At 38.0% G+C, this 24,005-nt stretch overlaps 1 protein-coding gene across 1 annotated transcript in view; it reads right to left on the bottom strand.

The window, feature by feature from the left end:
- Window positions 1-5,796: 5,796 nt before the first annotated feature.
- Window positions 5,797-24,005, bottom strand: part of SYNE1 (spectrin repeat containing nuclear envelope protein 1) — a 296,656-nt gene continuing 278,447 nt past the window's right edge. Inside the window, 10 exon segments of the mRNA XM_058833865.1 lie at window positions 5,797-7,733; window positions 13,784-13,842; window positions 15,653-15,742; window positions 16,734-16,946; window positions 17,315-17,443; window positions 17,778-17,978; window positions 19,312-19,523; window positions 20,673-20,799; window positions 21,660-21,802; window positions 23,734-23,802. Coding sequence (XP_058689848.1) covers window positions 7,493-7,733; window positions 13,784-13,842; window positions 15,653-15,742; window positions 16,734-16,946; window positions 17,315-17,443; window positions 17,778-17,978; window positions 19,312-19,523; window positions 20,673-20,799; window positions 21,660-21,802; window positions 23,734-23,802 — 1,484 coding nt within the window. The 3' untranslated portion in view covers window positions 5,797-7,492.

Below are 24,005 nucleotides of genomic sequence, written 5' to 3' on the forward strand. Positions count from 1 at the left end.
CTACCTCTCTGGGCACCTTTTTCCAGTGTTTGACGATCTTCACATTATAAAATATTTTGCCTGTTCTCAGATGGAATTTCATGTGATTTAATTTTCACCCATTGCCTTCTGCCCTGTCAATGGGAACAACTGAAAAGAGTCTGTCTCCCTCATCTTCATTCCCTCCCATGATGTGTCTTTTGTGATGGGAGAAGGTGGATGAGATGTCACCTTGCTCAGACACCCAGAACCCACCAGGAAGAATGCCTCTGCAGCCAGGCATTGGGCACATTTCAACAGTCAGGAGCCACCTGGGACTCCAGCTTCATTCCCAATTTCTTATGTCTGTTGGGTGAAGAAGTTTGAGAAATGATGCAGGAAGGACATGACTTTCTATTTAACTGCAGAGCTTTTGTGGCTGAAACTCCTGAGCCCATCACCCTCGCTCCCCTCACACTACACATAACACCTTACAGAGCAGCTCCCCCAAGGGATCCTATATAGATGCACACAGCTGGATGCATTGGTATCTCCCAGACCCCTCATTTCTCTCTTTGCTAACATGTAAGTGATGCCTGTCTTGTTCCAGCATATTTTATTTAACTAATTAGAAAGGTATGACATAGTTAAGGCATAATCAAAGAACGTATTTGACAACTTTTCTTTCCTATTAATTCAGGCAGTCCTCATAATGCAATGATAACAGCTTCTTCATGGGCTAAAGCCTCGGTGTTCTCAGAGTGGGGCACCCTCCCTCATTAAAAGCCTTCTGGCAATGCTTATTCCTCAATATTAAATGATGGATTTTAATTTTTTTTTCCTATCCAGAAACTGCAACATTAAAAGCCCCATGAAGCAGCTGTTTCTATGGCTGGAAATGTTTTACATCTCCTTCCTCTGCATTACACTGCTTGTCTCCACCACCTACACAGTGAAGAGGAGAGGAAAATCTAAACATATAAAACAACACTCATCAGAGTGCTCACATAGAAAGAATACCCATGGAAGGGCACTGCGTACGTGTTTTTTCTTATGCCCAGCCAGGCTCCAATTATTACCATTCACCACTGCATCCTGCAGACACAGATGCTCAAGTGTAAAAATGGTCATGAAGTCTTCAGGAAAATTGACCATCAAAATAATAACATTTGGCATTTATCTCAGCAGGAACAAGGCTAACTAGCTCTCATGTCCCCTTAAGAACTTTGTGCTGCAGTATTTAGGTGTCATTCTGCTAATGTCTTCATTTCTGCAGGCATACAGGTGATATGGAATTTATCTCCTGCTGTCTTTCATTCCTACACACTTGTGTACAACTTCAGGAAGTCACAATTTTAAACAGATGAAAAATGTGCATGTGAGGAAAGGATGTGTTGTCAGGCATTTTTTAGCCAGATTTTGCAACACTTTTGGGACCAAGGTATTTAGCTTCTCTACAGATAAAGACTGAATGCTACTCTTAAGACAAAAAAGAATCTGATAAGAAGCAAATCTATTTTTCACTTACCTCTTCAGAACTTATGTCATCTATGGAAAGATGAACAAGTATGTTATACCCTAGAGATGAGCAAAAAGTGCAGTCCATTTTGTGGTGAGAGTCAGGGCACATAAAAGCTTCAAAGTTTAGGCATTCATGTGAAAGCTGGAAAGATTGAATTCCAGTCTGTTCTTACAGGATTCATTTTTGCTTACATTAAATCTGAAATCACAAAAAGAAACTATAGCTCAAAAATGTCTTCTTTGTTTCTATCTAATCTATCTAATCTATCTATCTAATCTGATCTATCATCTATCTATCTATCTATCTATCTATCTATCTATCTATCTATCTATCTATCTATCTATCTATCTATCTATCTATCTATCTATCTATCTCAACCAAAATGCTACAGCATCATGCCTCTTTCCAGGACTTTTTGCTTGTACTTCCCTTGCCCCCTTAGTCTGCATACCTGCCTGCACCATGCTTCAAGTTAAGCAAAGGAGTAAAAATCTCAACCATATATTTTAACCTGCAGCTCTATGGCCAGGAGAGCTTCCCAGACAATTTCTGAATTGTATATAAAGAAAACACTACAGACATGAATGTCCCACCTCTTGGATAGCCTTGTGAGCACTCGCATAAAAAAAAGTGGACTCTGGTAGGTTTAATTCCAGCTGTTTTTAAAACATCCTTTTTAAAAACAAAGGAATGGAAAAACCCACAATTGCAACATCCATAATAGCAGTCTCCCAGGAATTACAACATGCCAGAAAACTAAAAAAAAAAAAAGCCTGATCTGAGTAACCTGTGTGAAAACTACATCCAAATCTGCATGATCTCTGACCAGAAGAGCTCTCTAGCTCTAGACCTCTCCCCGCTCACCAAAGACACCTTTGAAACAAGAAATGGACAATACATTCCTAAAGCATCCTGTCTTTCCAAAAAGTTAAATGTGCCACTGTTATTCAGACATCACTGTGATCAAATCCATTTGCTGTGTCTCAGATTTTTAAATAGATTCTTACTCAAACAAAGCAGTTTTGACCAATTAATTTTTTGAATTATATATTATGTGGCACCAAACAACAGATGTTACAGCTTTCAGGTCCTACATTCTTTTAGAGGAATCATTTAACAAAATTCAGATTTCTGTCACTTAACCAGGCCTTAGTCTATGACAAATCTTCAGTGCTTCAGCTAGCAGTTATTCATTTCCTTTTATCTTGTTTCACAGATCTTTATCTACTTCTTTCTGGGAAGACAAATCAATTCTTTAAATAATTCCTATTTATTTATTTATTTATTTATTTATTTATTTATTTATCTATTTATTTTATTTATTGGGGAACATTATTAGAACATTCTAATGTTCTTAGTATTATTACCACAGCACAATTTCTTGCAAATACAGGTTTCATGCCCATGTCCCTCTGGGTCTAATTACGGCCAAACAGGGAAACAACAATAGAATTCAGCTGGCTACAGTGCATTTTAGAACATGCTGCCAAGGCTAACACCACTCAGCCAGTACGCAGACAAATTCCCTTATGTGGGGAACTGTGTGCCTATAAATACACACAACCCAAAAGACCCCTTCCTGCATTCTCCTTTCTCCCCTCAATTTACACAAATACTGCTTCAGATGAATTCTGCATTTGACTGCTGCCAATACCACCCTGCTTAAATCAAAACTAACTATTCTGCCTTTTTCCTTTCCATTGCTTTAAACACCAAATGAAACATGGTAAGTGCCAAAAAGAGAGCAGATCAATGGTTTCTATTGCTTTAGAATCTACATTTCTTCCCCTTGACTTGTTCTTATGTCTCAGAATCCTCCTACAGTTGCTAAGTCTTGATAGCATCTGTAGTTTGAAGGCTGTGAGCAACCAGTGTCTGTTATACCTTTGAACACACAGACACACATCCACTCAGATGCACATGATGATGATGAGCATGTTGAGAGATGCTATCAATTGTAAACAGATCTCTCAACCACAAATAACAAGACCAAAGGCCAGGGATGACTGTTCACAAGCAAGCACATCTTTGTTCCCATTCAACAGCCAGATGCAGAAAAATATTCTAAAGAGGGAGAGAGCAATACTGCAGGTGTTCACAAAGCGGGGAGGGTGACAAACCAGTGGTGAAGAACTATTGATCTGTTGCAGAAAGAAGCTGTTATAGCTGCTGGAGCAGGGTGGGCAATAGGTAATGGGTATCATCATGATCACAGCTATGAATAGTTAAGGGGACACTACTGTCAAGTTGAGATCATTTGTACTCCTAATATTGTCTCTAAATATCACTTTGAAGCCTGCCTTCAGATTTTGCTGAGCATGATCCACAAATGAAGCTCCACAAAGAGATGCAGGGAGTCCAGGATAAATTGCGCTCATTATTTTTCACTATTTTTCACTATTATCAATACAAGCATAATGACATCAAAGCCTTGATACTACAGTCTGGAGTCACAGAGCAACCAGTTACCTTTGAACACTCACTAGCTCTGTGGTGACTATAAGCCAATAAGCAAGGTTCAGAGCTGCAAGGTATGTCAAGCTGGGGGGATGACTACACCTCTACAGAAGCTACTGCATTTACCTACAGTAGAAAACAGGAAAAAATACAACATAGTTATGACCTGAGCTCCCCAAGAGGCAGAGTCTACTTTCTCTATGCTTGAACACATGATTTCAAGACAGACCCAGCTCGGCAGCTCCTCTGCTGCCTGTCCTCATGCCTTGCAGCCAAAGCTCAAGGTGCATCACCAGAAATCAGTCCTTGTGTTTGCAGAGCCCAAGTAGGTGATGTTTCAGAAAGAGAGACGTTTTTCAGAAAGAGAAGTGTTGAGTTGCAGGCTTATAACAGAAACAGGGTGTCTCAGACACTAAGTTGTGCATTTCTTAGAGAGTTTTAGCATCCCATTATCAGGATGAGAAAGATGCCCAGGCTGCCAAACTGGCTAGTGCCACCGGCTGCAATGCTTGACAGCTTTCTGAGTTTGTTTTTTTCTCCCATACAGGTACCCCATTTAACCTGGTTCATGCTGTGGTGATAAATGCCTTTGTTGATATCTCATGGGGATTTGCAACTCAAGCTAGACCTCTGAGTCACTGGCACTCCTGGGATGGAACTTGAGAAGAGCCTGCCTTCTAATTTACATTTTGCCTTCTTTGTGTCAGCTTTTAGGATCAAAATCCAGTTCTGCAAAATCACCTGTGAAGTTATAATGGAATTGTTTCATGGCTAGAATTCCTTTTGTAGGAGCATATTGCTCAAACCACTTTATGCCTCAACTCAAAATCAGCACCAGACCACTTAAAGTATCAAAAGCAGTAACTCCAAAGTGGCACTCAAAAGGACCCTCTAACCTGGTGACGCAAATTGTCTGCTATTCCCTTGACACATCAGCTTACAGGCTGACATTCCTGTCCTTGAAGGAATGGGAAATTTAGGATTTACAAACAGACATTTTTCCTGTCTGTGACATTTTTCTAATGGGCCTCTGTTACCACCTGTTACCGCCTCATTCAAAGGCATTGTAGAGACTTTGCTGTTCACTTCGAGGAGTGCTTTGTGTGAGCAGGTCCCTTGGGCTCAAGAAAAAGTTCTCTGCATCAACTGTCAGTACATTGACAGTCAGATCAATGTCTACAGATCAGAACTTGAAGGTATGAACACAAGAATCTTTACTTTAAAACAGCTGGATGAGCAAAGCATAGTGGGGACACTGTCCACCAGTTAATCAGCACGGCAGAGGAGAGACAGTGCATGTGTGTTGTGCAGGTAACCATCAGCCAAAAATACACTGAATTTGAAAGAGCTACTAACACTTGATGATGTGATGAGGCTGAGATCCTTATGCCTCCCTAAATGAGTCTTTTTCTTTCCTTTACAATTTTTTAAGAAAACAAAAATACCTTTCAACAAAAAATTAACCAGCAGACTGAGAGACTGGCTGATGAAAGGATGTCTAAAGCATACACAGACCTAGACTAATAGATCCAGCAAACTAATGCATTATCATGTAGATGCTCTGATTACCACTGATTAAATTATGTCACCAAAGAGAACAATATTTGAAAAGAGAAAAGGGGTCAATTTTATGTAATATTTAAGGCCTTTTGCAAGTAACAGCTCTTCCTTGTAGATCAAATGTGTGTTCTTTATCTTTGTCTACTGAGTGATTATGAATACTAATCTAGCCCAGCATAATTTCTGAATAGCAATGAAGGAAACTAAGCCTTGAAAAGAACACATATTTGTGTCAGTCCAGACTTGTGTATCAGACATTGAAAATATTTTGTGAACATACAAAAATGTTAATGCTACACTTATCTGAAAAGGAAGCTTTATTTTGGCTCTTCTAAATGCTGGAGTTCAGCTTGTGGTTCCCTATCCTCTCCTCTTAACAGCTCTAAAGACAACATGCCAAAAAGTAATTCTACGTAACAGCAACTAATGTGCTTGCATTTTTTTCTGGCCTTTTTATTTCTGTCATGCAAGCCAATATATTCTAACCAAAAACACATAACTCAAGAAAAATTCACATTGTGTGTTTCATGGCTTCAAATCTCCTAAACTTATTAAAGAGCAGTAACTTAGAGACATGCTCTGTATTTTTTTTCGTAATTGAGAAAAATCCTGTTCTTTCAAAGTCGAGTTCTGACTGATAAGACGGGCAGAGTGCCACTGAATAGACTGCAAGTTTTTGTAATGGTTCTGGAAAGTTAATGAGTTTTCAATTTGTTCTCTTTTTCTTCTATTTATGCTTATGTTTTGGGCCTACTCCACTAAAATAATGATGAGTAAAACATAATTATATATCTTGGTATTGGGCTTCTATGGAGAATACTAGGAAGTTTCCAGTATACTCACAGGACGAAATCTGCTTCAGTCTGGATTGGTACAACCCCAGTTGTCAAAGGTTGCATATGAATGCATATACATAAACACAGATGGGAAAAAAAACCCCACACAGGTGAGAGGGAACTTCAAGAAGCAGCTTGAAAAAAAGAAAAAGCTGAAGTGATGAATCATTAATCCAAAACATGTACTGCTTTCAATATTAGCACAACTTCTAATGTGATACTTTCCCAGGTATTCTGCCAATTGTCGTTGTCATTCAAAGATATACCTAATGCCATTAAATTGTTACAGAATTTTTTAATTACTTTTTGAAGTGCAGCATATGGATGTCTTCTATTTTTTTATACCATACATATCTCGTTCTAAACTTAGAGATTTCCATAGTAGTCATTAAAAAGCACGTAGACAAAATATTTTATGGTATCTATAATAAATGCAAAGAAATCAATACAAACAAAACTTGGCTTAGCAAACTGTACATACATAAATATGTTCTTTGTTTTTCAACTTGACATTCAACATTTTTTTCCTCATAAAAACTTCTGCAATCTTATTTATTACATCCATTTTTTTTTTAAACCTTAAAAAAGTGCTTCTCAGATTTACACCTTGTGCATCCAAAGCAAAAGTTAGAACACCATGCTTGAAACAGAAATCACAGGAAATAATACATTGCCATACAAGATTCTTTAAAATGGTATGTTACAAATGCTCTAAAATTCCTTAAGCATTGGTTATTTTGTATACTGTAGATACTGAGAGGGTATTTAACAAAGACTGGATAATGGGTCATTTAGAGCAGCACACAGGAAAGGATCTACAGTATCAAGTCCTTGGCTATGCATAGTACAGGGCAATGACCTGGATATAAAGTGGCTAAAAGATCCCAAAAGCTGTACAGAAGAGGTTTCCCCCACATACGTTGCATCCTCCTTAGTACCCAGGATGCAAGGAGTATTGAAATGATGCTACTCAGGTAATACTTTGTGCAGTTTGATACTGATACACTGATGCGCTTCCAGCGGAGTGCCAGCAGAGAAAGTCACAGTGGTGACAACAGCAGACAGGTAAAGCTGCCACGCTGAACCCTGCCACCCTTTAAAACCATCTTGCTGCCAGCCAGCATTCCAGCAAGGTCTCCCGCTGTCCCAGAGGTCTCCTTCACAAAGGAGGAGGACCATTCATGTATTTTAGCATGGGGTGGAAAGAGCGGGCAAAGTTGTTTGCCATAGCACAGCTGTAATCCTCCTCGGTCATTGGCACCAGGCACGCCAGCCCGATCAGGAGCAGCAGGAGGAGCTGAAGAGGCAGAGCAGCTCTGAGGACTCTGAGGAAGAAGGACGGGCACCGCCACGCTGGCCCAGCCTCAGAAGGGGAGGAACCTGAGCCACCTCTTTTGGACCTGAGAAAAGAAGATGGGCAGTTGAATACACTAAAATATTACTGCAGCAGAGGTTGCCCTTGGGCACTCAAGCTCCCCTGAAGGACAATTAACAATTTGCACAGACTTTGATTGACAACTGCAGAGGTATTTTTCAGTGAACATGCTATTTCTTTAAGACTTTTAAGAGACCCTGGATTTCTAGACTGGGTAGGAAAACACCAAATGATTACAACAGAAGGTGCTTTGTGACCCCACAGCCCCTTTTATCATTTATGAGGAAGACCATTCACTTAAAGCACTAAGCTATAGAGAAGGGGAATATAAAAGGCAGGCCATACCTGCCATATTTGTTCAATGCATGCTGTCTAAAGAGGTGGGCCTTCGTGTTTAAAACGGCCAGTTGCACTTGATTTGCAGAAGTTTCTGCATTTGTTTATGTATAAGGTATCCATGAGAGTATAATGCACTGAGATTCACTTACATCAATTTCTGTCAATCAATACACCAATATACAGGTAATGGGGACGTGTTTTCTACAAAGCACATTGTGTTTTGAATCTTGCACAGAATCAGCAGTTAAAATCTATCTGCTCAACTGACTTGACACCATCACCTTCCAAGTGATTTTCTCCCTTATGTTGATGGATCTGACTTGAAATGGCACATACCTATCACATGTCTATGAGGCAGGAGAGATCTAACACAAATACTTCCAAAGGGACATTTAAAAAATCCATTCTATTATTTTAAATAAAAGTTAAAGACATAAATTTCACATTTTTCTTTTTGACTGAAGCTATCAAGAGCTGAAAAGATTGACTAGGAAAGATTAAATCTGATGGTCTCAGTGTGCTAGTTAAATGGCATGGGAAAATATTGTATTTCAGCACAAGCCGAAAATGGAAGAACTCAGAGCCTTCGAGTAACTTGCTTCAAGAACTCTGCTATTAGGACATTAGGTCATGAATTTTGTCTCAGATGTGTTGCTATAATACATTTGCATGGTTGCTATGACCATGAGGCCACAAAAAAATCTGTGGTTTCCTAGTGTTTAAGAGATAAAAATTCTAATAAGGACATGTGGGAAATCAGGCTTATTGGCTGCAGTCAAATGCTCCCAAGTGAAGTACAGGGTGATGATTCCTTACTGTTTCTTTGACTTCCCCTTGTTCTTTTGATCCTGTCTCCCTGATAAATCTGAATCTGTACGGGGAAGCATCCAAAAACGAAAATATCATCTTCAGAACAATGCCAGGCTTAGCAAGGGTTCCCCTCCCATATGTTCAGAAAATAATTATTTCTGTGATTGAGATTATTTTATTTTCTTGTTCATATATGTATAGCACCCCACTATGAGGACTTCAACAAAGCCAGGCACATTTGGTAAAGTTCAGATGACCAACAGATACATAAAAACTAATTATATGCAGATATGCTGAATTACAATCTTGAACTAAATATTCCAGGAAGCAGTGCTGATCAAAACATCAGATCTTGTGTTGTCTGAATCCACACTATTGTAGCCCAGATGGAAAGTTGTTTATCGCATAATGTAGGATCACGTATTATAAAGAAGATATTGAAAGGACATGGCACATTAAACAGCATCAGAGCATTCCATATTAAAGCTCAATTAGATCAGGATTTCTACTGTCTGAGAATACCAAGACAGAAAGTCAATGGGCTGAGGCAGGAACAAAGGGAACAAAGAGTGCTTAATTACCTTCCAAGCATTAGATTGCACAGCCTACCTATTTACAAGGCTCTCATTGTATAAATGTTGTTAATCCAAATCAAAAAATGACCACATTTCTGCAGTTGCTAACTCGTGTTTGACATTGAGCAAATTGTGATTCTCTTCATTGTCCCAGAGCTACTCTGGAACAACTCTGGGTGTCAGAAAGGGATTGTCCAAAAAACTGAATCAGAAGTTAATACCTGTTTTTTCTTTTCTTTTTCCTATGCCTTTAGTAGCACAAACCAGCATCTTATTGCTTTGTGTTTTACAAAAAGCAATTGTAATGCAAGCTTGCATGACTGATCTCACAAGGAACATAAACTTTCAAAAATTAAAACAATTCAAAGCAAATTATTTTTTTCTGCAATGAAGTAGGTATTGAAGAATAATACTGCATGGCAACAATTAAACAAGCAAATAATGAAATGTTACAAAAATATCTTCAGAGGGGGAGTTATAAAGAGTTTGAGTGCTGTACTGCCTGTATTTATGGCAGGTACACCTCTGCAATCTACATAATTGGCTGAAAAATTGAATGGGTCAGTTTAGAGTGCTTAATAGATTTGGTAAGGAGACATGGTTAAAAATATACATTGTTAATTAAAAAAAACTCACTATTTTTAAGGACAGAACACCTATTTAGTCTGGCAGGAGAAGGGAAAGCTGAAGTACTGTGTGCCACTTTGCAGAAAAATGTAATTTCTGTTCCTGACCTTGCTTCTTTAGCTGTCTCTTCTGACTGCTCCACCATTTGTCACACTGTGAGGAGGGAAAGAGGTGGGAACATCTGCTACTCACTCCAGTACACAATTCCTACTTAGTAGATGAAAGAGGGAAGCACAGCTGCAGTCCTGGTCAACAGTAAGCTTCCTCATGTCAAGAAATTTTATATATTAATCCAAGTGCAAGAAATAGTTACCCTTACTTTGAGAGTTTGCAATGTCAGTGATATTGGAACTCTAAGCATTTCAAGAGAGGAGAAGCTAATTTACCAGGCTATAGATAGGATGGTCAAAGTGAACTTTAATTTCAGCTCAGAGGGGAGTCTTTTTGTAAAGATGATTGCTATTTTTTTCCCAAGGAAAATATGGTTGATGTAACCAATCTGTACAGCAGCAAGCATCTGAAAACTTTCAAAAAGGAATTTATCATTCAAGTGAAGCTGACAGAAATAAATAAAGTGAATTTAATGCTAAGTGACTAATGGAATGCGGAAAACAGGCTTACATTGAAAGAGCCATTGCTGGCCTAGTAGGATGTTATGTACTGCAGTTAATCAAGAATGGGCCTTAACTTAATATCTTTATTAAAAAACTAATGCACAAAATATAAGAATAGTAAATTTCACCTGTATGATGACAGATGCTGAAGGTCTTTGCAAATACCAGACATGATTGGGTTCTTGCACAGAAAAAAAGTGGGTGAATCAAAAAAGTTTAAGAAGCAGCAGCTGTAGATGATATTTAAGTATCAAGCACTAAGCGAGAGTGAGGGAGATAACTGGGAAAAGAATCATGGCAAGCCAAACCCAAACCTTGTGTTTGAGCCACTGTGTAGCCATGAATATCCTTTTGTGGGCAAAGGCACAAAGAATGATGTGGTTTGGTCTGCTCCAGAAACAGCAAGTGACCTTCAAAGATCCACTAGTCATTTGGGGAGGCTTGGGGAAGCAGGAAATGGAGGTAGGCACTATGGCACCAAGACTTGAATAGAGCTGCTCAAGAGAGACAATGTAAACACCCCTGAGCAAACTGAACCACTATTTTAATCTTTTACCATTTTAATCACTTCAAAAAAATCCACAGGCAAAGATCCAGGTGTGCACCTATGACAGCTCTGTTAAACTGATGAAGAAAGAGGAACTGTTTTTTGGATTTGCTTTCCCACCTAGCACATGATTACATGGCTTGGATGAGACTCCAGTTAAATCCACAATGTAATGTTCAGTTTAACCCTGCACCTTGCTTAGCATCATACTATATATGCCTGTCTTTTTGTGGTCATCATGGAGAAGGCAAAGTGATATGACACGTTTCATACACAAAGCATGGCCCCTCTAATTTTTTAGATGAACTTTCCTTCACAATTTCTTGTGTGATAAACCTTTTTTATTTCTCCTTTATATTAAACTTCAACAGGGTTTGCTGATCCAGTGCAAGATCAAACACAAAGTGCTCTGATCAGAGGCATGTCAAAATATTAAAGAACACAGTGACAGCTTGTACCGTATTATCAGTTAAATCCACATTATACATCAACCACAACCTGTCTGGCTTGCGCATTTGATTAAGTTTCCTATTCAGCAGTGACTCATTCGTATTCCATGCTTGTCTGAATGACAAATTGAACATTGTGTTGTGCTGCTACAAGATGTGTTAATAAACAGTGCTGGAAAACCTTGATCTGAAAGGTGCCGCGGCAATGGCACTGCTAGAACAGGGGTTGATCTCAAAGCTACAAAGCACTGCTAGCTGCTCTTTGAGCCAGGGGCTCGCCCCTACAACCAGAAACCTCAGAAGGCTGGCAGAAGTGGTTTGACTACACAGGAGAGTGGAAAAGCGCACACAATGTGTTCCTTCAGTACAATGGTGCTAGTGCAAAAGCATGCTGATCTGTCAAAGACATCCTCCCCTCCTCTTCACTGTTAGTGGCTGCAGAGTGAAGCCCCTCTCCTCCCTTTTCTTCCTCCCTACGAGAAACAAAACGCCAAGCTTCATAGCAGGCTGGAGCTGAATAATTAGCTCTCTTTCTCCATCAGACAGAAAGATGGAGTTTACATATATGCCCTATTTCCTATGTGGTTTCCTTTTCTTTCAAAGGAAAAAAAATCCTTAAAAATAGGCAGCTTATTAGTGCGTGTAGAAGCAATAAAAGATACTTGTTCCATTTGTTACATGGTTTTATAACTATGCCACTTTACTCACAGTCCCTAACTCACATGTAAAGCAAACTTTTTAAAAGAAGTGTTTATGTAATTATCTACCTGGTAAGTAGTTTTGCTCCTTACTTCATTTATAATGAGAATAAAGTCTTGATTTCACTCATGAAGAAACATAATTCTCGTAAGGTTTTTTTTTGTCTGCTCGTTTGTGGCTCAATCACTGTATTAAATCTAGTGTTTGCTTCTTTCTTTGACTCTAACAGGAGTTATTAAAAAAAAAATTACTTAATTTTGTGTTTTCTTCTTTCCAACAAAAAATATTTGACTATTTGAAAAGCTATTTTAAAAACAAATCAGTTAATTTTGGAATAGAGAGAATAAATGAGATTTAGGTTAAATGAGATTTATTTTTAGATTTAGTAAAACAAATGTACATTAATCACACTTTCTGATTATTTGAGCAGTGTGCAAGACACTGAAATAGCAAAAGACATCCTCTTTACACATGTTGGCTTGCTCATTCTCTATTTTTTTTTTTTTTCAAACTTCATAATTGTAGAGGCTAGTAAACCGATCAGTGAAAGAGCAAAGGTACACACATCACAGTGACAACAACAAGAATGCAGAAGCACTGTTAGCTGCAGAGATGACAGGTTGCTGGAGACACCGTGGAAAGCAAGAAGCTGTAGCTGCAAGCCTGCTCTCTACCGGTCAGACAGAGGTGGGGAGGTGCTGCTCCCGGAGCAATGCAGGGATGCGAGCACAGGGAGAGCCATGGCAGTGTTAGCATGTTATATTGCAGTCGTCTGAGGAGGGGAGAGAAAGTGATCCCGAGTCTCAGTACTCTCAAATTCTGATTTTTAGTTTTGAGTCTAACGTATTGAAAACCCACAAACTGAACAAAACGTTTTGGGGGGAAGAAAAAAAAAAAAAAAAAAAAAAGAAGAAAAAAGGAATTAAATAAATTAAGAAAAGGGTGTTAGTATGTCTCATCCAGATCTGTGGGTTTTGTGAATTCTAGAATATGATATTGGCCTATTACCTGCCTAAATTTAATATCTAGAGGTAAAGAGGATGATAGAAAGTGTTTGCCATGAACTTACTAGCATTCCTCTTAAATCACACCAAAATAAAATTATCATTAAATATCATGAGTGTAAATGCACACTCACCCTGATCGGGCATATGAAAAATAAATGTTGATTACTTGGGACTTCATGGAGAAGCAAAAGCTGCAGATGTCCAAGGATTAGCCTGTATCTCTGTTTACACCAAGAATTTGAAGCAATTGAAAGCCCCTTTTGCCAAATGATTAACAAAAGGGAAGTTGCCACTTGTGTAAGTCCTGACCACCTGATGGAATCAGTGGGACTGAGAGGAATCACGGCCAATTTCTATCATCCTCTTGGTGTTCTAGAACAGAGTGCGGAAACCAGGAGAATAAGGTACCTGCTATGTGGACTGCTGACAGAGGGTCCAGGCTGTGAGAGACTACATTTGCCCCGTGGCTGTTTGCAATGAACAGGGGGTAAAGAAAGAAGAATGTTCAGTCCAGGCAAATAAAGACAAGCTACTGATGAAACTAAATTAAAAGTGCAGCAAAGGAAACATAAAAAAAAAAAAAAAAAAATCAAATGAAGTGACCAATACCCATGAACCAAGGAAACTGGCTTTTCTTTGCACTTAGCTGAGTATGAAAATTAATGGACCATATATAGCAAACTCAAAAATAACAGTCTAGACATTATGTTTATGAACAGTAGCTCTGGGTTTCAAAATAAGTCTCTAGAAATTTAGTTCAAATAATTTATGAAATAGATGTTATCTCATTAGGTTGATATGGAAATATATATAGATTTAAAAATGCACATGCATAAAAATTAATATTCTCAAGGAAAAAAGGTCCAAGACCCTCCTTTGCCAAGTTTTGCCTCTCCACCCCACGATTTTGAAGGCCAAATAACTATAGGGGCATTCTTGCACTCACAGCTATTTGCTGGATTTTTAAATGCAGTTAGATGTTTATAATTCTGATTGTAATTCTTTTGTATGAGTATTTATTTATTTAGCATCAGCATATTTGGCACTGAAATTCTAAACAGCATTACTTTAGTCTTCAAAATTGTGTGGGTGCAGAACCCAGAAGTTTGAAAACTAGATCCAAGTAATCATACAACTTAGTTATGAATTATGGAGAAAAAAAAAAGAATGTAGTCACATACATGAACAGTAACTAATTAGAGACAGACAAATCCTTATTAAAATATTGAGATGAAACCTATCATAATTCTACATGCTCTCTAGACAAAGATTTATGGTAAAATACTTCTCCATTTCCTGTAATGGTCAGGCAACCTTCAGTTACATCTGTGATATCAAAGTTATTAGAAATTATTTAGGTTTAAATTTAAAAGACAACAGCATTATCTTTGAAATAAAATGTTAAGGTTTATACTCTTTCTGTGGAAAAGCCAGTATTCCTTCACATTCTCATACTAGCATCTAAAAGGAAACTAGTGAATGTAAACAAAAATTAAAAAAGTAAATCAATTTCAAGAGCCATAAATTTATCAAGACAGAACTCAGAGGCTTTACAAAAAAGTGCAAATGGAAAAACAAAACAAAATGAAACCAATCTGATTGTCTTAAGAACTAAGGGGAAAAGCAAATTAATCAACAAATAGAATTGCAGAAAAAGACAAAATAATTGCAGTTCCAATTTGGGCTCAGAGTATGGAAGTGTTAAGTACTAGGCATGTATTGCTATATTTCTTGAATTTTGTGCCAGCGATGTAAATGGACAACTCCAGAGTTGCCACCATAGCCATTGATTAGGTCCTGCACAACTAGCTGGTTTGAATAATGTTTTGTGCCCTTCAGCTCTACTTAGCCATTCATCCAAAGTCTCAATAAGACCATCTGCAACCTGTGTCAGAAATGACAAAAAAACTTATTGAGATTCTTGATGAAGCAGCTCTGAAGAGAAGGCCAAACAGAAATGGAGGACTGATTATACCAGACAAGACCAGACTTTGGGGTGCTGCCATCACTAGAGCAAAATACAAGAGACACGACATGCCATACCATGGTAAACCAACCACACTGACAGCCCTGGTTTCAGATAGTATTTACCACTTCTGATTTCATGCAGGATGGGATATGCAGCAGGGTTGGGGAAAGCAGCTGTGTTTTGCTTTTGGTTTATGCTATTTCCTTTCCTAACAACTGAGAAGAGGTGACTTCCAGCTGGCTAGAACTGCTGTAGATACCTATAGCTCCCACCCAAGAGGTGGAAGAAAATAAACTACATGAAATTACCGTTCTCTGTCTGCTTGGAGTGCTTCTTCCAGATACGGGACTCACTGAGCCTGATGTGTCTAATTCATCGGAAGACCATGAGGACAATTCCTAAAGTTCAGAAGGAATGGAGCTCAGAAATACAGCAACTAGCTGTACAGGTAAGCAAACTACAAAAAATTACCCTGAGTGAAATTCCAGCAGAGTTATTTCCAAGGCAAATAAAATAAAGCAGCTAAATTTTGTTAACAAATTTTAAAAGACTAAGGCATTACATGTTTTCTCTGTCAGCCCTAAAGGAAAAGAAAATCAAACAGCAGTTAAAACTTCCTTTGTTTAGGTGACACATTTTCCACCAAAGTCAATACAGGGGAAAAACCAGTTGCACTTTACTGGCTGTGAGCTACAAGAAGAGTTTGGTACTACCATGATTTTAATTAAACAGGTAGAAATCCTCAAGAAGGAGGGAAGATTTGAGTTCTTGTGCTTTAAGCACTCTGCTAATCCAAGTCCTTTCAAAAAAGCGAACAAAAGGAGAACCTTGAAATCTTTACTCTGTATCTGTCACTGATGGCAAACAGGTATGTGTAACTCCTTCTTAAACACCTGAGATACACAATAACTTGAAAAGATTTGGACTATAGCTCAAAGCCTAAGAGGCACATATAAGGGACTCCTTACCCTGTTACAAAATTTATTTTATGGGTTTTTTTCTCTCTTTGACAGAGTGTGTGTTAACTTCCTTTCCAGTGATAACTGACGTACTATAATTTTCAGTACTGCTACTGGAATAATTATCTCATATACTTTTCCAGCTGACTGATTCAGTAATAGCAGGGTAAACATACCCAGAAGTTCAGTAATTATTGCTACATCAAATAGAAAAAAAAATACTGAGTTAAACTCCTCCCCCCCCCATATCAGAAGAGATATTTACATTCTGAAGTTTAAGATCACTTTATGATATTCATTACATGTTCTATCTTGATAAGCTCTGAAAATCACAGAAACAGAGCAGCCAATAGCAACAATCAGAGAAAGTCAGTCGAAACAGCAGGAAACACGCTTAGTGAACAGAACAGAATAAAAAGATGTGACTTACCAGCTGACTACTCGAAATGTCTAGAATTTTCTCTAGGTCTTTAATATGACGTGTAACCTCTTTCAAGAGGAGCTTCAGTCTGTTTCCAATGACATGTACCTTTTCTTTGGCTTCAAGACAATCCTTGCCTTCAGCATTGACTAGCAATTGGCAAGACATATCTTGCAGAGATGCCACCTTCAACTGAGACTCCAGCAGTTCACGTCTGATTTGCTGTTGCCAAGGCAAGCACCAAATTTTTTTAATAGCAGTCAAGAAAACAAAAAAAAAGCTAAAGAGTAGAACTCACAAAACTCAACATTTGAAATTAAAGAAATGGAAAAAGAAGAGAAGCAATACAAATTTCTCATCTGACAGGAAAATATATAGCAGCCTAGTAGTTGCCTGAGATTTAAAATCACATGTTGTGCTACTAAGGAAAGTGAGTGGTGTTCCCTACTAAGGTATAGTCAGTCACTGATGCTGGTCCCACAGCTTTGTGTTACCACACCATGTATAGTGCTAACCCTCACAAGAAAGAAATCTTATTAGATGTTTTTCTGGTGGTGTTTTGAGAGAGAAAAGGGTGATTATAGTCCTACCATCAGAAGTCTGTGATGATCCTGCAGTATTTCTGAGTCCAGGTTTGGGTTGATGGGCACAATCTCATTTTTCCTTCTGTCAATATTCTCCAACCAAAGCAGTAAACCATGGCACAGTTCATGGAAATCCTGCAAATGATGAATTATGTTTTTAAGATGGTAGCAAAACATTCCAGTCAAATTCAGGTTTATAATTTATCCTCTGATATGTTCTACTAGCTAAATGAAATAACTTCCAAGAAGTATGCAATAGAATATTAAAATACAATTCCAGAGACGACAAATTTTGTAAATATTGGGCTGTAAATAGGTGTTTTAAGTAGCACAGGTGTATCCTTGAGAAAAACAGATGCCAAAGCTGTACTTTGGCTTTCGTGAGCAAGTTTCAGACGGATTGTGAGCACACCAGGTAACTGAATGGTTTATATTTTCAGTATGAATTTGAAATAGGCACAGTACAGACCTGGCACTGTACTAACGCATCCTGCAACGAGCTGCGCCAGTCTTCGATCATGCTGCACACGTGCTCCCAGCGCACGTTCATCTGAGACAGGCGCTCCTGGAGCTTCTTGCTCTCCTCGCTGTCAGACTGAGTGAACTCTGAGCTGCACAGATTGATGGATAAGATGATTGCTTTGCGGTTATCAATTGCCTTCTGCAGCTCCTTGATGATAAGACAAACGGGAATAAAGAATGGAAATTGGTAAAATGTTACTTTCAGGGGAAAAAAAATAGTAGAGAAGGCACAAGACTGCAATGATTTGCCATCAGCAGCTGCAGAAAGGTACCATGCTGTAACAGTCCCTTCACTCTGGATAACACACTTCTGGGCTCACTCTGTGACTCTGCAAATGTCCACTCTTTAACATCTACTAACATTTTACTGTGAGCATAAACAAGAGCAAGCCAATTAAACTTATAAAGTCTTAAAAGCCTGAACTCAAAGTTGAATTTTAAAGATCTGGCTCATGTTTCAAATATTTTAAAGACAAAGTAGGTCCAACAAAATTTAAAGATGTAATACAACTGTATTTTAGCTCACAATAAAACTTTTGCCCTCACTTCTCAGTTTTGCTGATAAACATGAAAACCAACTTATTTTCAAGTGGAAACTGCTGTCATCAGTATTTTAAAATAAAAGCTTTTACTGAGAGAAACAAAACATACAAAGACTATAAAGAACTTCAATTTATAGAAGCACAACTTGCATGAAAACTCTTTTGTTTACACTGGAAGCCACAAAAGAAACCCTACCTCTTTTGGTTTGGAGGGTACTAATGGTCTTTCAAAGAGGGGGTGAGATAAGAACAGAATTCTTAAGAAATGCCCCGTTTTCCACCTACTTTACAGCATTTAATTAAAAGCACGATGTCACAGTAACCTTTGCTGTACTTATGGCAGCTATATTTGGATTATAGTGCAGATTAGCATTGACATGCTTCACAAGGATCACTGCCGGAAACAGCCTTTACTATCTGTTCACCTCATCCCTGGCATGAAGCACAGTGCATTTTGACATTGGGTCCCATGTTTCTGTGCCCACTCTTGTAAGATACTAGTAACTGAATGTGAAGTTGTGGACCACCACACTTGCAGATCTTTATAGCTGTGAAATACACAACAGAGATGAAAAAGTAACCTTCAGATCTTAGTGCACCTGAGATGACTGAAGAAGAAAAGGAACGTTGCAAAGGGGCAACAGATTTTTATTGCACTGGTGACACTGGGAAGGTTGCAACCCCTTTGTAATTAATGATATCAGGAGTTATCTGTACATTCTGAGATTACCACAGAATTACTACTCCAAAACTTCATTTGGATAGCCAGTAGTACATTTTCCTTCCAAAAAGTGATTCAGAAAATCACTTTCTCAGTTACTTTATCAGCAGCAGCCCGCTGTGTGGAGAAAACCAGCTGCAATTATTGTCAACCTCTTCAACATACCTGTTGTGCTCAGTCTTAGATGGTAACTCATGGAAAAGAGAAATAAAACTCACTTTTAGTTTTTTAATTCTGAGTTCAATAGTTTGAATGTCAGTGCTGAGATCAAGGCGGTGGAGCTTCTCCAGATCCTCTTCAGTTTCCCCCAACCAAGCCCAGATGCTATTAAGGTCAGAGTTGAACTGCTGCCATTGCTGCAGGTTCTGCTTCATCCTTAGCTCCTTGCTTAGAGCTTGAGCCTGGATTAATTCCCATCTTTCAATTACACCTGGAATTACAAAAACCAAATTCAACAAAAGCCAAAAAACCCACAAGGTACACACTCAATTGCATAAATTGAATACTATTCAGGACAAAAATATGCTCCATAAAAAGCCTGAGCCACAAACACTGACCACTTTAAAAACTAAGCTAGATTGAAGAAAATTATGATGGAGAGAAAGAATGAAGAACCTGGATGATTCCAGAGAACAAGCAATTTTATTGCTTTCTAACATCAGACTTCTATGAGCAGGATTAAGCTGATACATGCAGGTCTCTAAAAAAGGTCATGTTGGCAAAAGAAGACACTTTAAATTACTAGACAAGTGCAAACCAGACAAGAAATATTAATATATCCAACTAACCGCATATTTATTATTTTCATTTCATGTAATTGTGCCTATCACAGTTTAATGGTCACACCTCACTACATTTGCCTTAGCTACCGCTGATGCATTGGATAGACACCTGCACTAAAAAGAAATAAATTAGGGGCTATTTCTTCTTGCTAGTTATCTTGAAATGCTAAGGCAGAAGGACAAGTTGTATCATTCCATCAATTTAAAATTTACAAATAAAACCCCGCAACAAAACAAAAGAGACTATATGGGTAGCATATCTTGCCAAGCTAAGAAGGGAGATGATGCCTTTAAAGTCTCTGGAAATCCATGTTCTCACAATCAAATACCTCTTATTCTAAAACTGGTGTTTAAAATTAGTAAGGTGAATACTTCTATCAGGTGAAAATAAATTTCTTTACTCTAGGTAGATAATCTTAGAGGTGAAAGCTAATATTGGAAGAAACAAATGCTGACCTAGGTGTTTTGTACAGAATATAAGCAACCTTCTTAGTGAGAAATCTTACAGCAAAAACCCATCACATCCACAGGGACTTCCTGAGAGGCTTAGGGCTGTGCCTCATGATATGAGGGGGTTCTTAAAATGGACTTGTATACCTAAACTCTTCTTAGGGCATACACAGAGAATACTTATTATTCATTATTATTCCTATTAAAATATGTTAAGCAGAACATGATAACAGAAAGTCATATAAATAAAATGTCAGCAAATAATACCAAGTGTTTGTTCAGAAAAGCTTTGCATGTTTGCTGTTTTCCATAATTGCTGTTCATCAAAGGAGCTACGTGTTACTTACCAGCTGTTTGTGTTTCAGTACTGTTCATGTTAATGAGTCCTGAAAATTTTTCTTCCTCCTCCTTCAGTTTATATCCAAGCCTTCTTACCGAGTCTATGCTTCCACTGCATTCACTTAGCAGTTTCATCTGTGTTAACAAACAAAATATTCCTTTTCAATGTGCGCTGTACAGGACTAATTGTATGGACACTGAAAATTACAATGCAACTTCCAGAAAATTCCAAAAGTAAGTATAAGTGTGAAAAAAAGGATCTATTACTTTTTTACTATTACTATTACTTATTTACTATTACTATTCTTTATAATCTTTGCTGATACTACAAGAAAAGTATATTCAGATGATAAAGGCCTAAAGCATAAGTTATTTCTATATAACTTAGCACCATTATGCCAAATTGTTCTCGATGTCTTAGGTGCCATCTTTTCCAAATTTTAAGACACTAGGGAAAAGACACTAGAAGACTGATAAAGAAAATTAACATAAATATGGAAATATTACTATGCATCCAAAGCAGCTAATTTTAAAGTTCTGTCCTTAATAAAATTATTTGAATGGCTTAGAGAGAGAGATTTATCTTTCAGAAAACCCCTCTGAGAAAGCTTTTTAATCAGGGATTCCATACATGCAACCTTGCTGATATGATGCATGTTTATGATTTGTTAGCAAGACGAATACTGCGCCTGAAGTTATAAAACCTGCTTTTAAAAGCAGAGGAATTTCAAACAAGGATATCATTAGATGGATAAAAGCATGTGTGAGATAGTACTTCTAGACATCTGCAAAAATGTAAGAGGAGATTAAATTCCTTACAGTCATGTTCCTCTAATCTTATGCTATTGTAAACAGTTATAACATAAACACCAATAGCACGTGGTTAAGGGTAGTAACCACCCAAGAGAGTCTGAGAAGCAGTTACAGCAAATTGCTCTGCTGAAGCATGATGGCTAAGCTAAGCTAAGCTTGGAGTGCACATTTGACACACGCACATATCCTCTGTAAGTGGAATCCAGTTCTGGCCCTGTAGGTGTCTTGCTACGGATGATGTTTTCTGTTTGCTGTATCTGGAAGCGACTGGTGTCCAAGGCCTTGTCCAGCTGTCGGATATGTGCTTCCAGGGCACCTGGTTCACCTGCATCAAAAGCAAAATAGAGGGACTGTCACCTCAACTTTTCCAAAGTTTTTGGTTTTTTTTTTCCTTGCCCAGGCAGAATAGATATTAGGAATACTATTTAGATTAGATGGTGAAGGAGAAATGTGGTGGCAGCAGTATGAGTGGTACAATGTCAAAGCTGAGTGATAGCTAGTTACATTAGAGAGTGTTAGCAACCTTCAAAAGATGATACCAGTAAACAAGCTTGCCATAAGAATACACAGAATATAGAAGAGTCCAAATTTAAAGTAGGTTTGCAAATTATTCTGAAGTGGCTTTTCCCCCATATTGAATGCCTTGTCTTTTTTTAAAGAGAAAGTTCTCAGTGTAGCACACTCTAAACTCAATGATTTTGGGAAACACCTTGCTCCCTTTCACAAACACTGTCAAATAAAACCCTGTAACCCAAATCTCCACTTGTATGATCAAAATCCACGTGAAAATTTTGTAGCTTCATTTCCCTTTATATTATTTCTCCCCTCTAAAAAGCAGTAGAATTTGCATCTCCATGAAAAGATCCTATTTGTATACAATTTTAGAGACTACAAGTGGCATAGAAGTGCTAAGTGATATTGTTATATTGTCAAAATCCAGAGATGACTGACATCTCAGAGGCTTGAAGCAAGTAGTCCATGCCTGCTTTGGGCAACCACACTAAGCAGCAAAATTTATAGCATTTTTCCAATTATGTACTTGACAAAGACCATGCTCAACATATCTGCAAGATGGTATTATTCATTCAAACTATTGGGAACCAATATCAGTGTTTTTGAAGCAGGACTAACTTGTACTTTCCTTATAGGGGTCAGATGAATTCTGTGATATAAACTGGATACAGACAATTCTAATGGGAAGCTGGCTGCGGCCTAGAGGACCATGCTAGATTCTTCTTATCCATATTCTATCACTATGCCTGATTTCCATCTGTTTACAAAGACAGTTTGAATTTATTCATAAAGACACAAAAACATGAATAGAGAAAGAGAGCCTTCTATCCACCTAATTACAGAAAATGAAGCCTCTTGGATGATTAATCTTTTTTCATATAAAACACAACCTCACCCCAAATGGACAGGACAGAGTGCTCAACATTGCTTTTCACTGATTACTTTAAAAAAATTTTTATGGGTCAGAAAACTAAACACATTTTTTTCATAAGTGCTGCTATTACTTATACCCTAAATCAATAACATTATTTCACTAATTTGGGGGGTAAATAAAAATGGATGGTGAACCTGAGGCTTGTGTCACAGACACTAAGATTTTAATTGTTTGCTTTTGCAAAGAAGTCATTACTTAAAAAGTGGGAAACTGTGAAATCATGAGAAAATATACATGCAAATGCATCTATTTCCTCCAAGAGAGTCAGCAAACAAATGAGACAGAAGGTTTAGTCTTCTGCAATGAGAAAAGAAAATAATTGTCCAAGATATGAGACTAAGATAAAGACCGTACCTCAACTTGACATTTTGATCACATGAAACAACTAACCTCAAAGTTTATATCTGTGTGATGATGTGACTGTGTTAAAAAAAAATAAATAAATGCAAACCCGAAAAATAAGGTATTGTTCTACATCTTTTCCTTCTGCCTTAAGATGTAACAATGTATTAAGTCCAGTTGATGGACACCAGAGGAAAAAGACCAATCAGATCTGTTTAGCTTACTTAGCCAAGGTGGGAGAGCTAATACTTCAGACATCATTGTTTCATCCATGCCCCCAGTTGTACCTTTAAGTGCAGTAGTAAAGCAGGAGGTTACTTCTAAGTTAATATGCCAATACTGCCATGTAAGAAATATTTATCTTGTAAGTTGTGAGCAAATAGCAGATGCTAGGAGAAGAGAAAGAAGTTATGCTTGCACATTGTGGTTTTTGCATCTGGCTAAGCTTAGTCTTTTATGATGCCTACCAGAGATATTTTTGAGGGCGTTTTCTGTGAGTGTTACATAGGCCTCTAGAGTTTCAGGGATCTCTACATCTGAAAAAATAAAAGCACAATCTGAATTGATGGCTCAGCAATGGCTGTCTCCTTACAGCAGGAGTCCTTTTCACGGGATGGATTAAATAAATTGTTCCAATAGCAAACATTCTCTCTGGAGAAGGAAAAAGATGAAGACTGAAACACAGGGAGGCTGCTACAAAGTCTCTTAAGATCCAGGCAAACCTGACTCTTTCCAGAGC

This window comes from Poecile atricapillus, chromosome 3 (assembly GCF_030490865.1).
Source record: "Poecile atricapillus isolate bPoeAtr1 chromosome 3, bPoeAtr1.hap1, whole genome shotgun sequence".
Taxonomy (NCBI): domain Eukaryota; kingdom Metazoa; phylum Chordata; class Aves; order Passeriformes; family Paridae; genus Poecile; species Poecile atricapillus.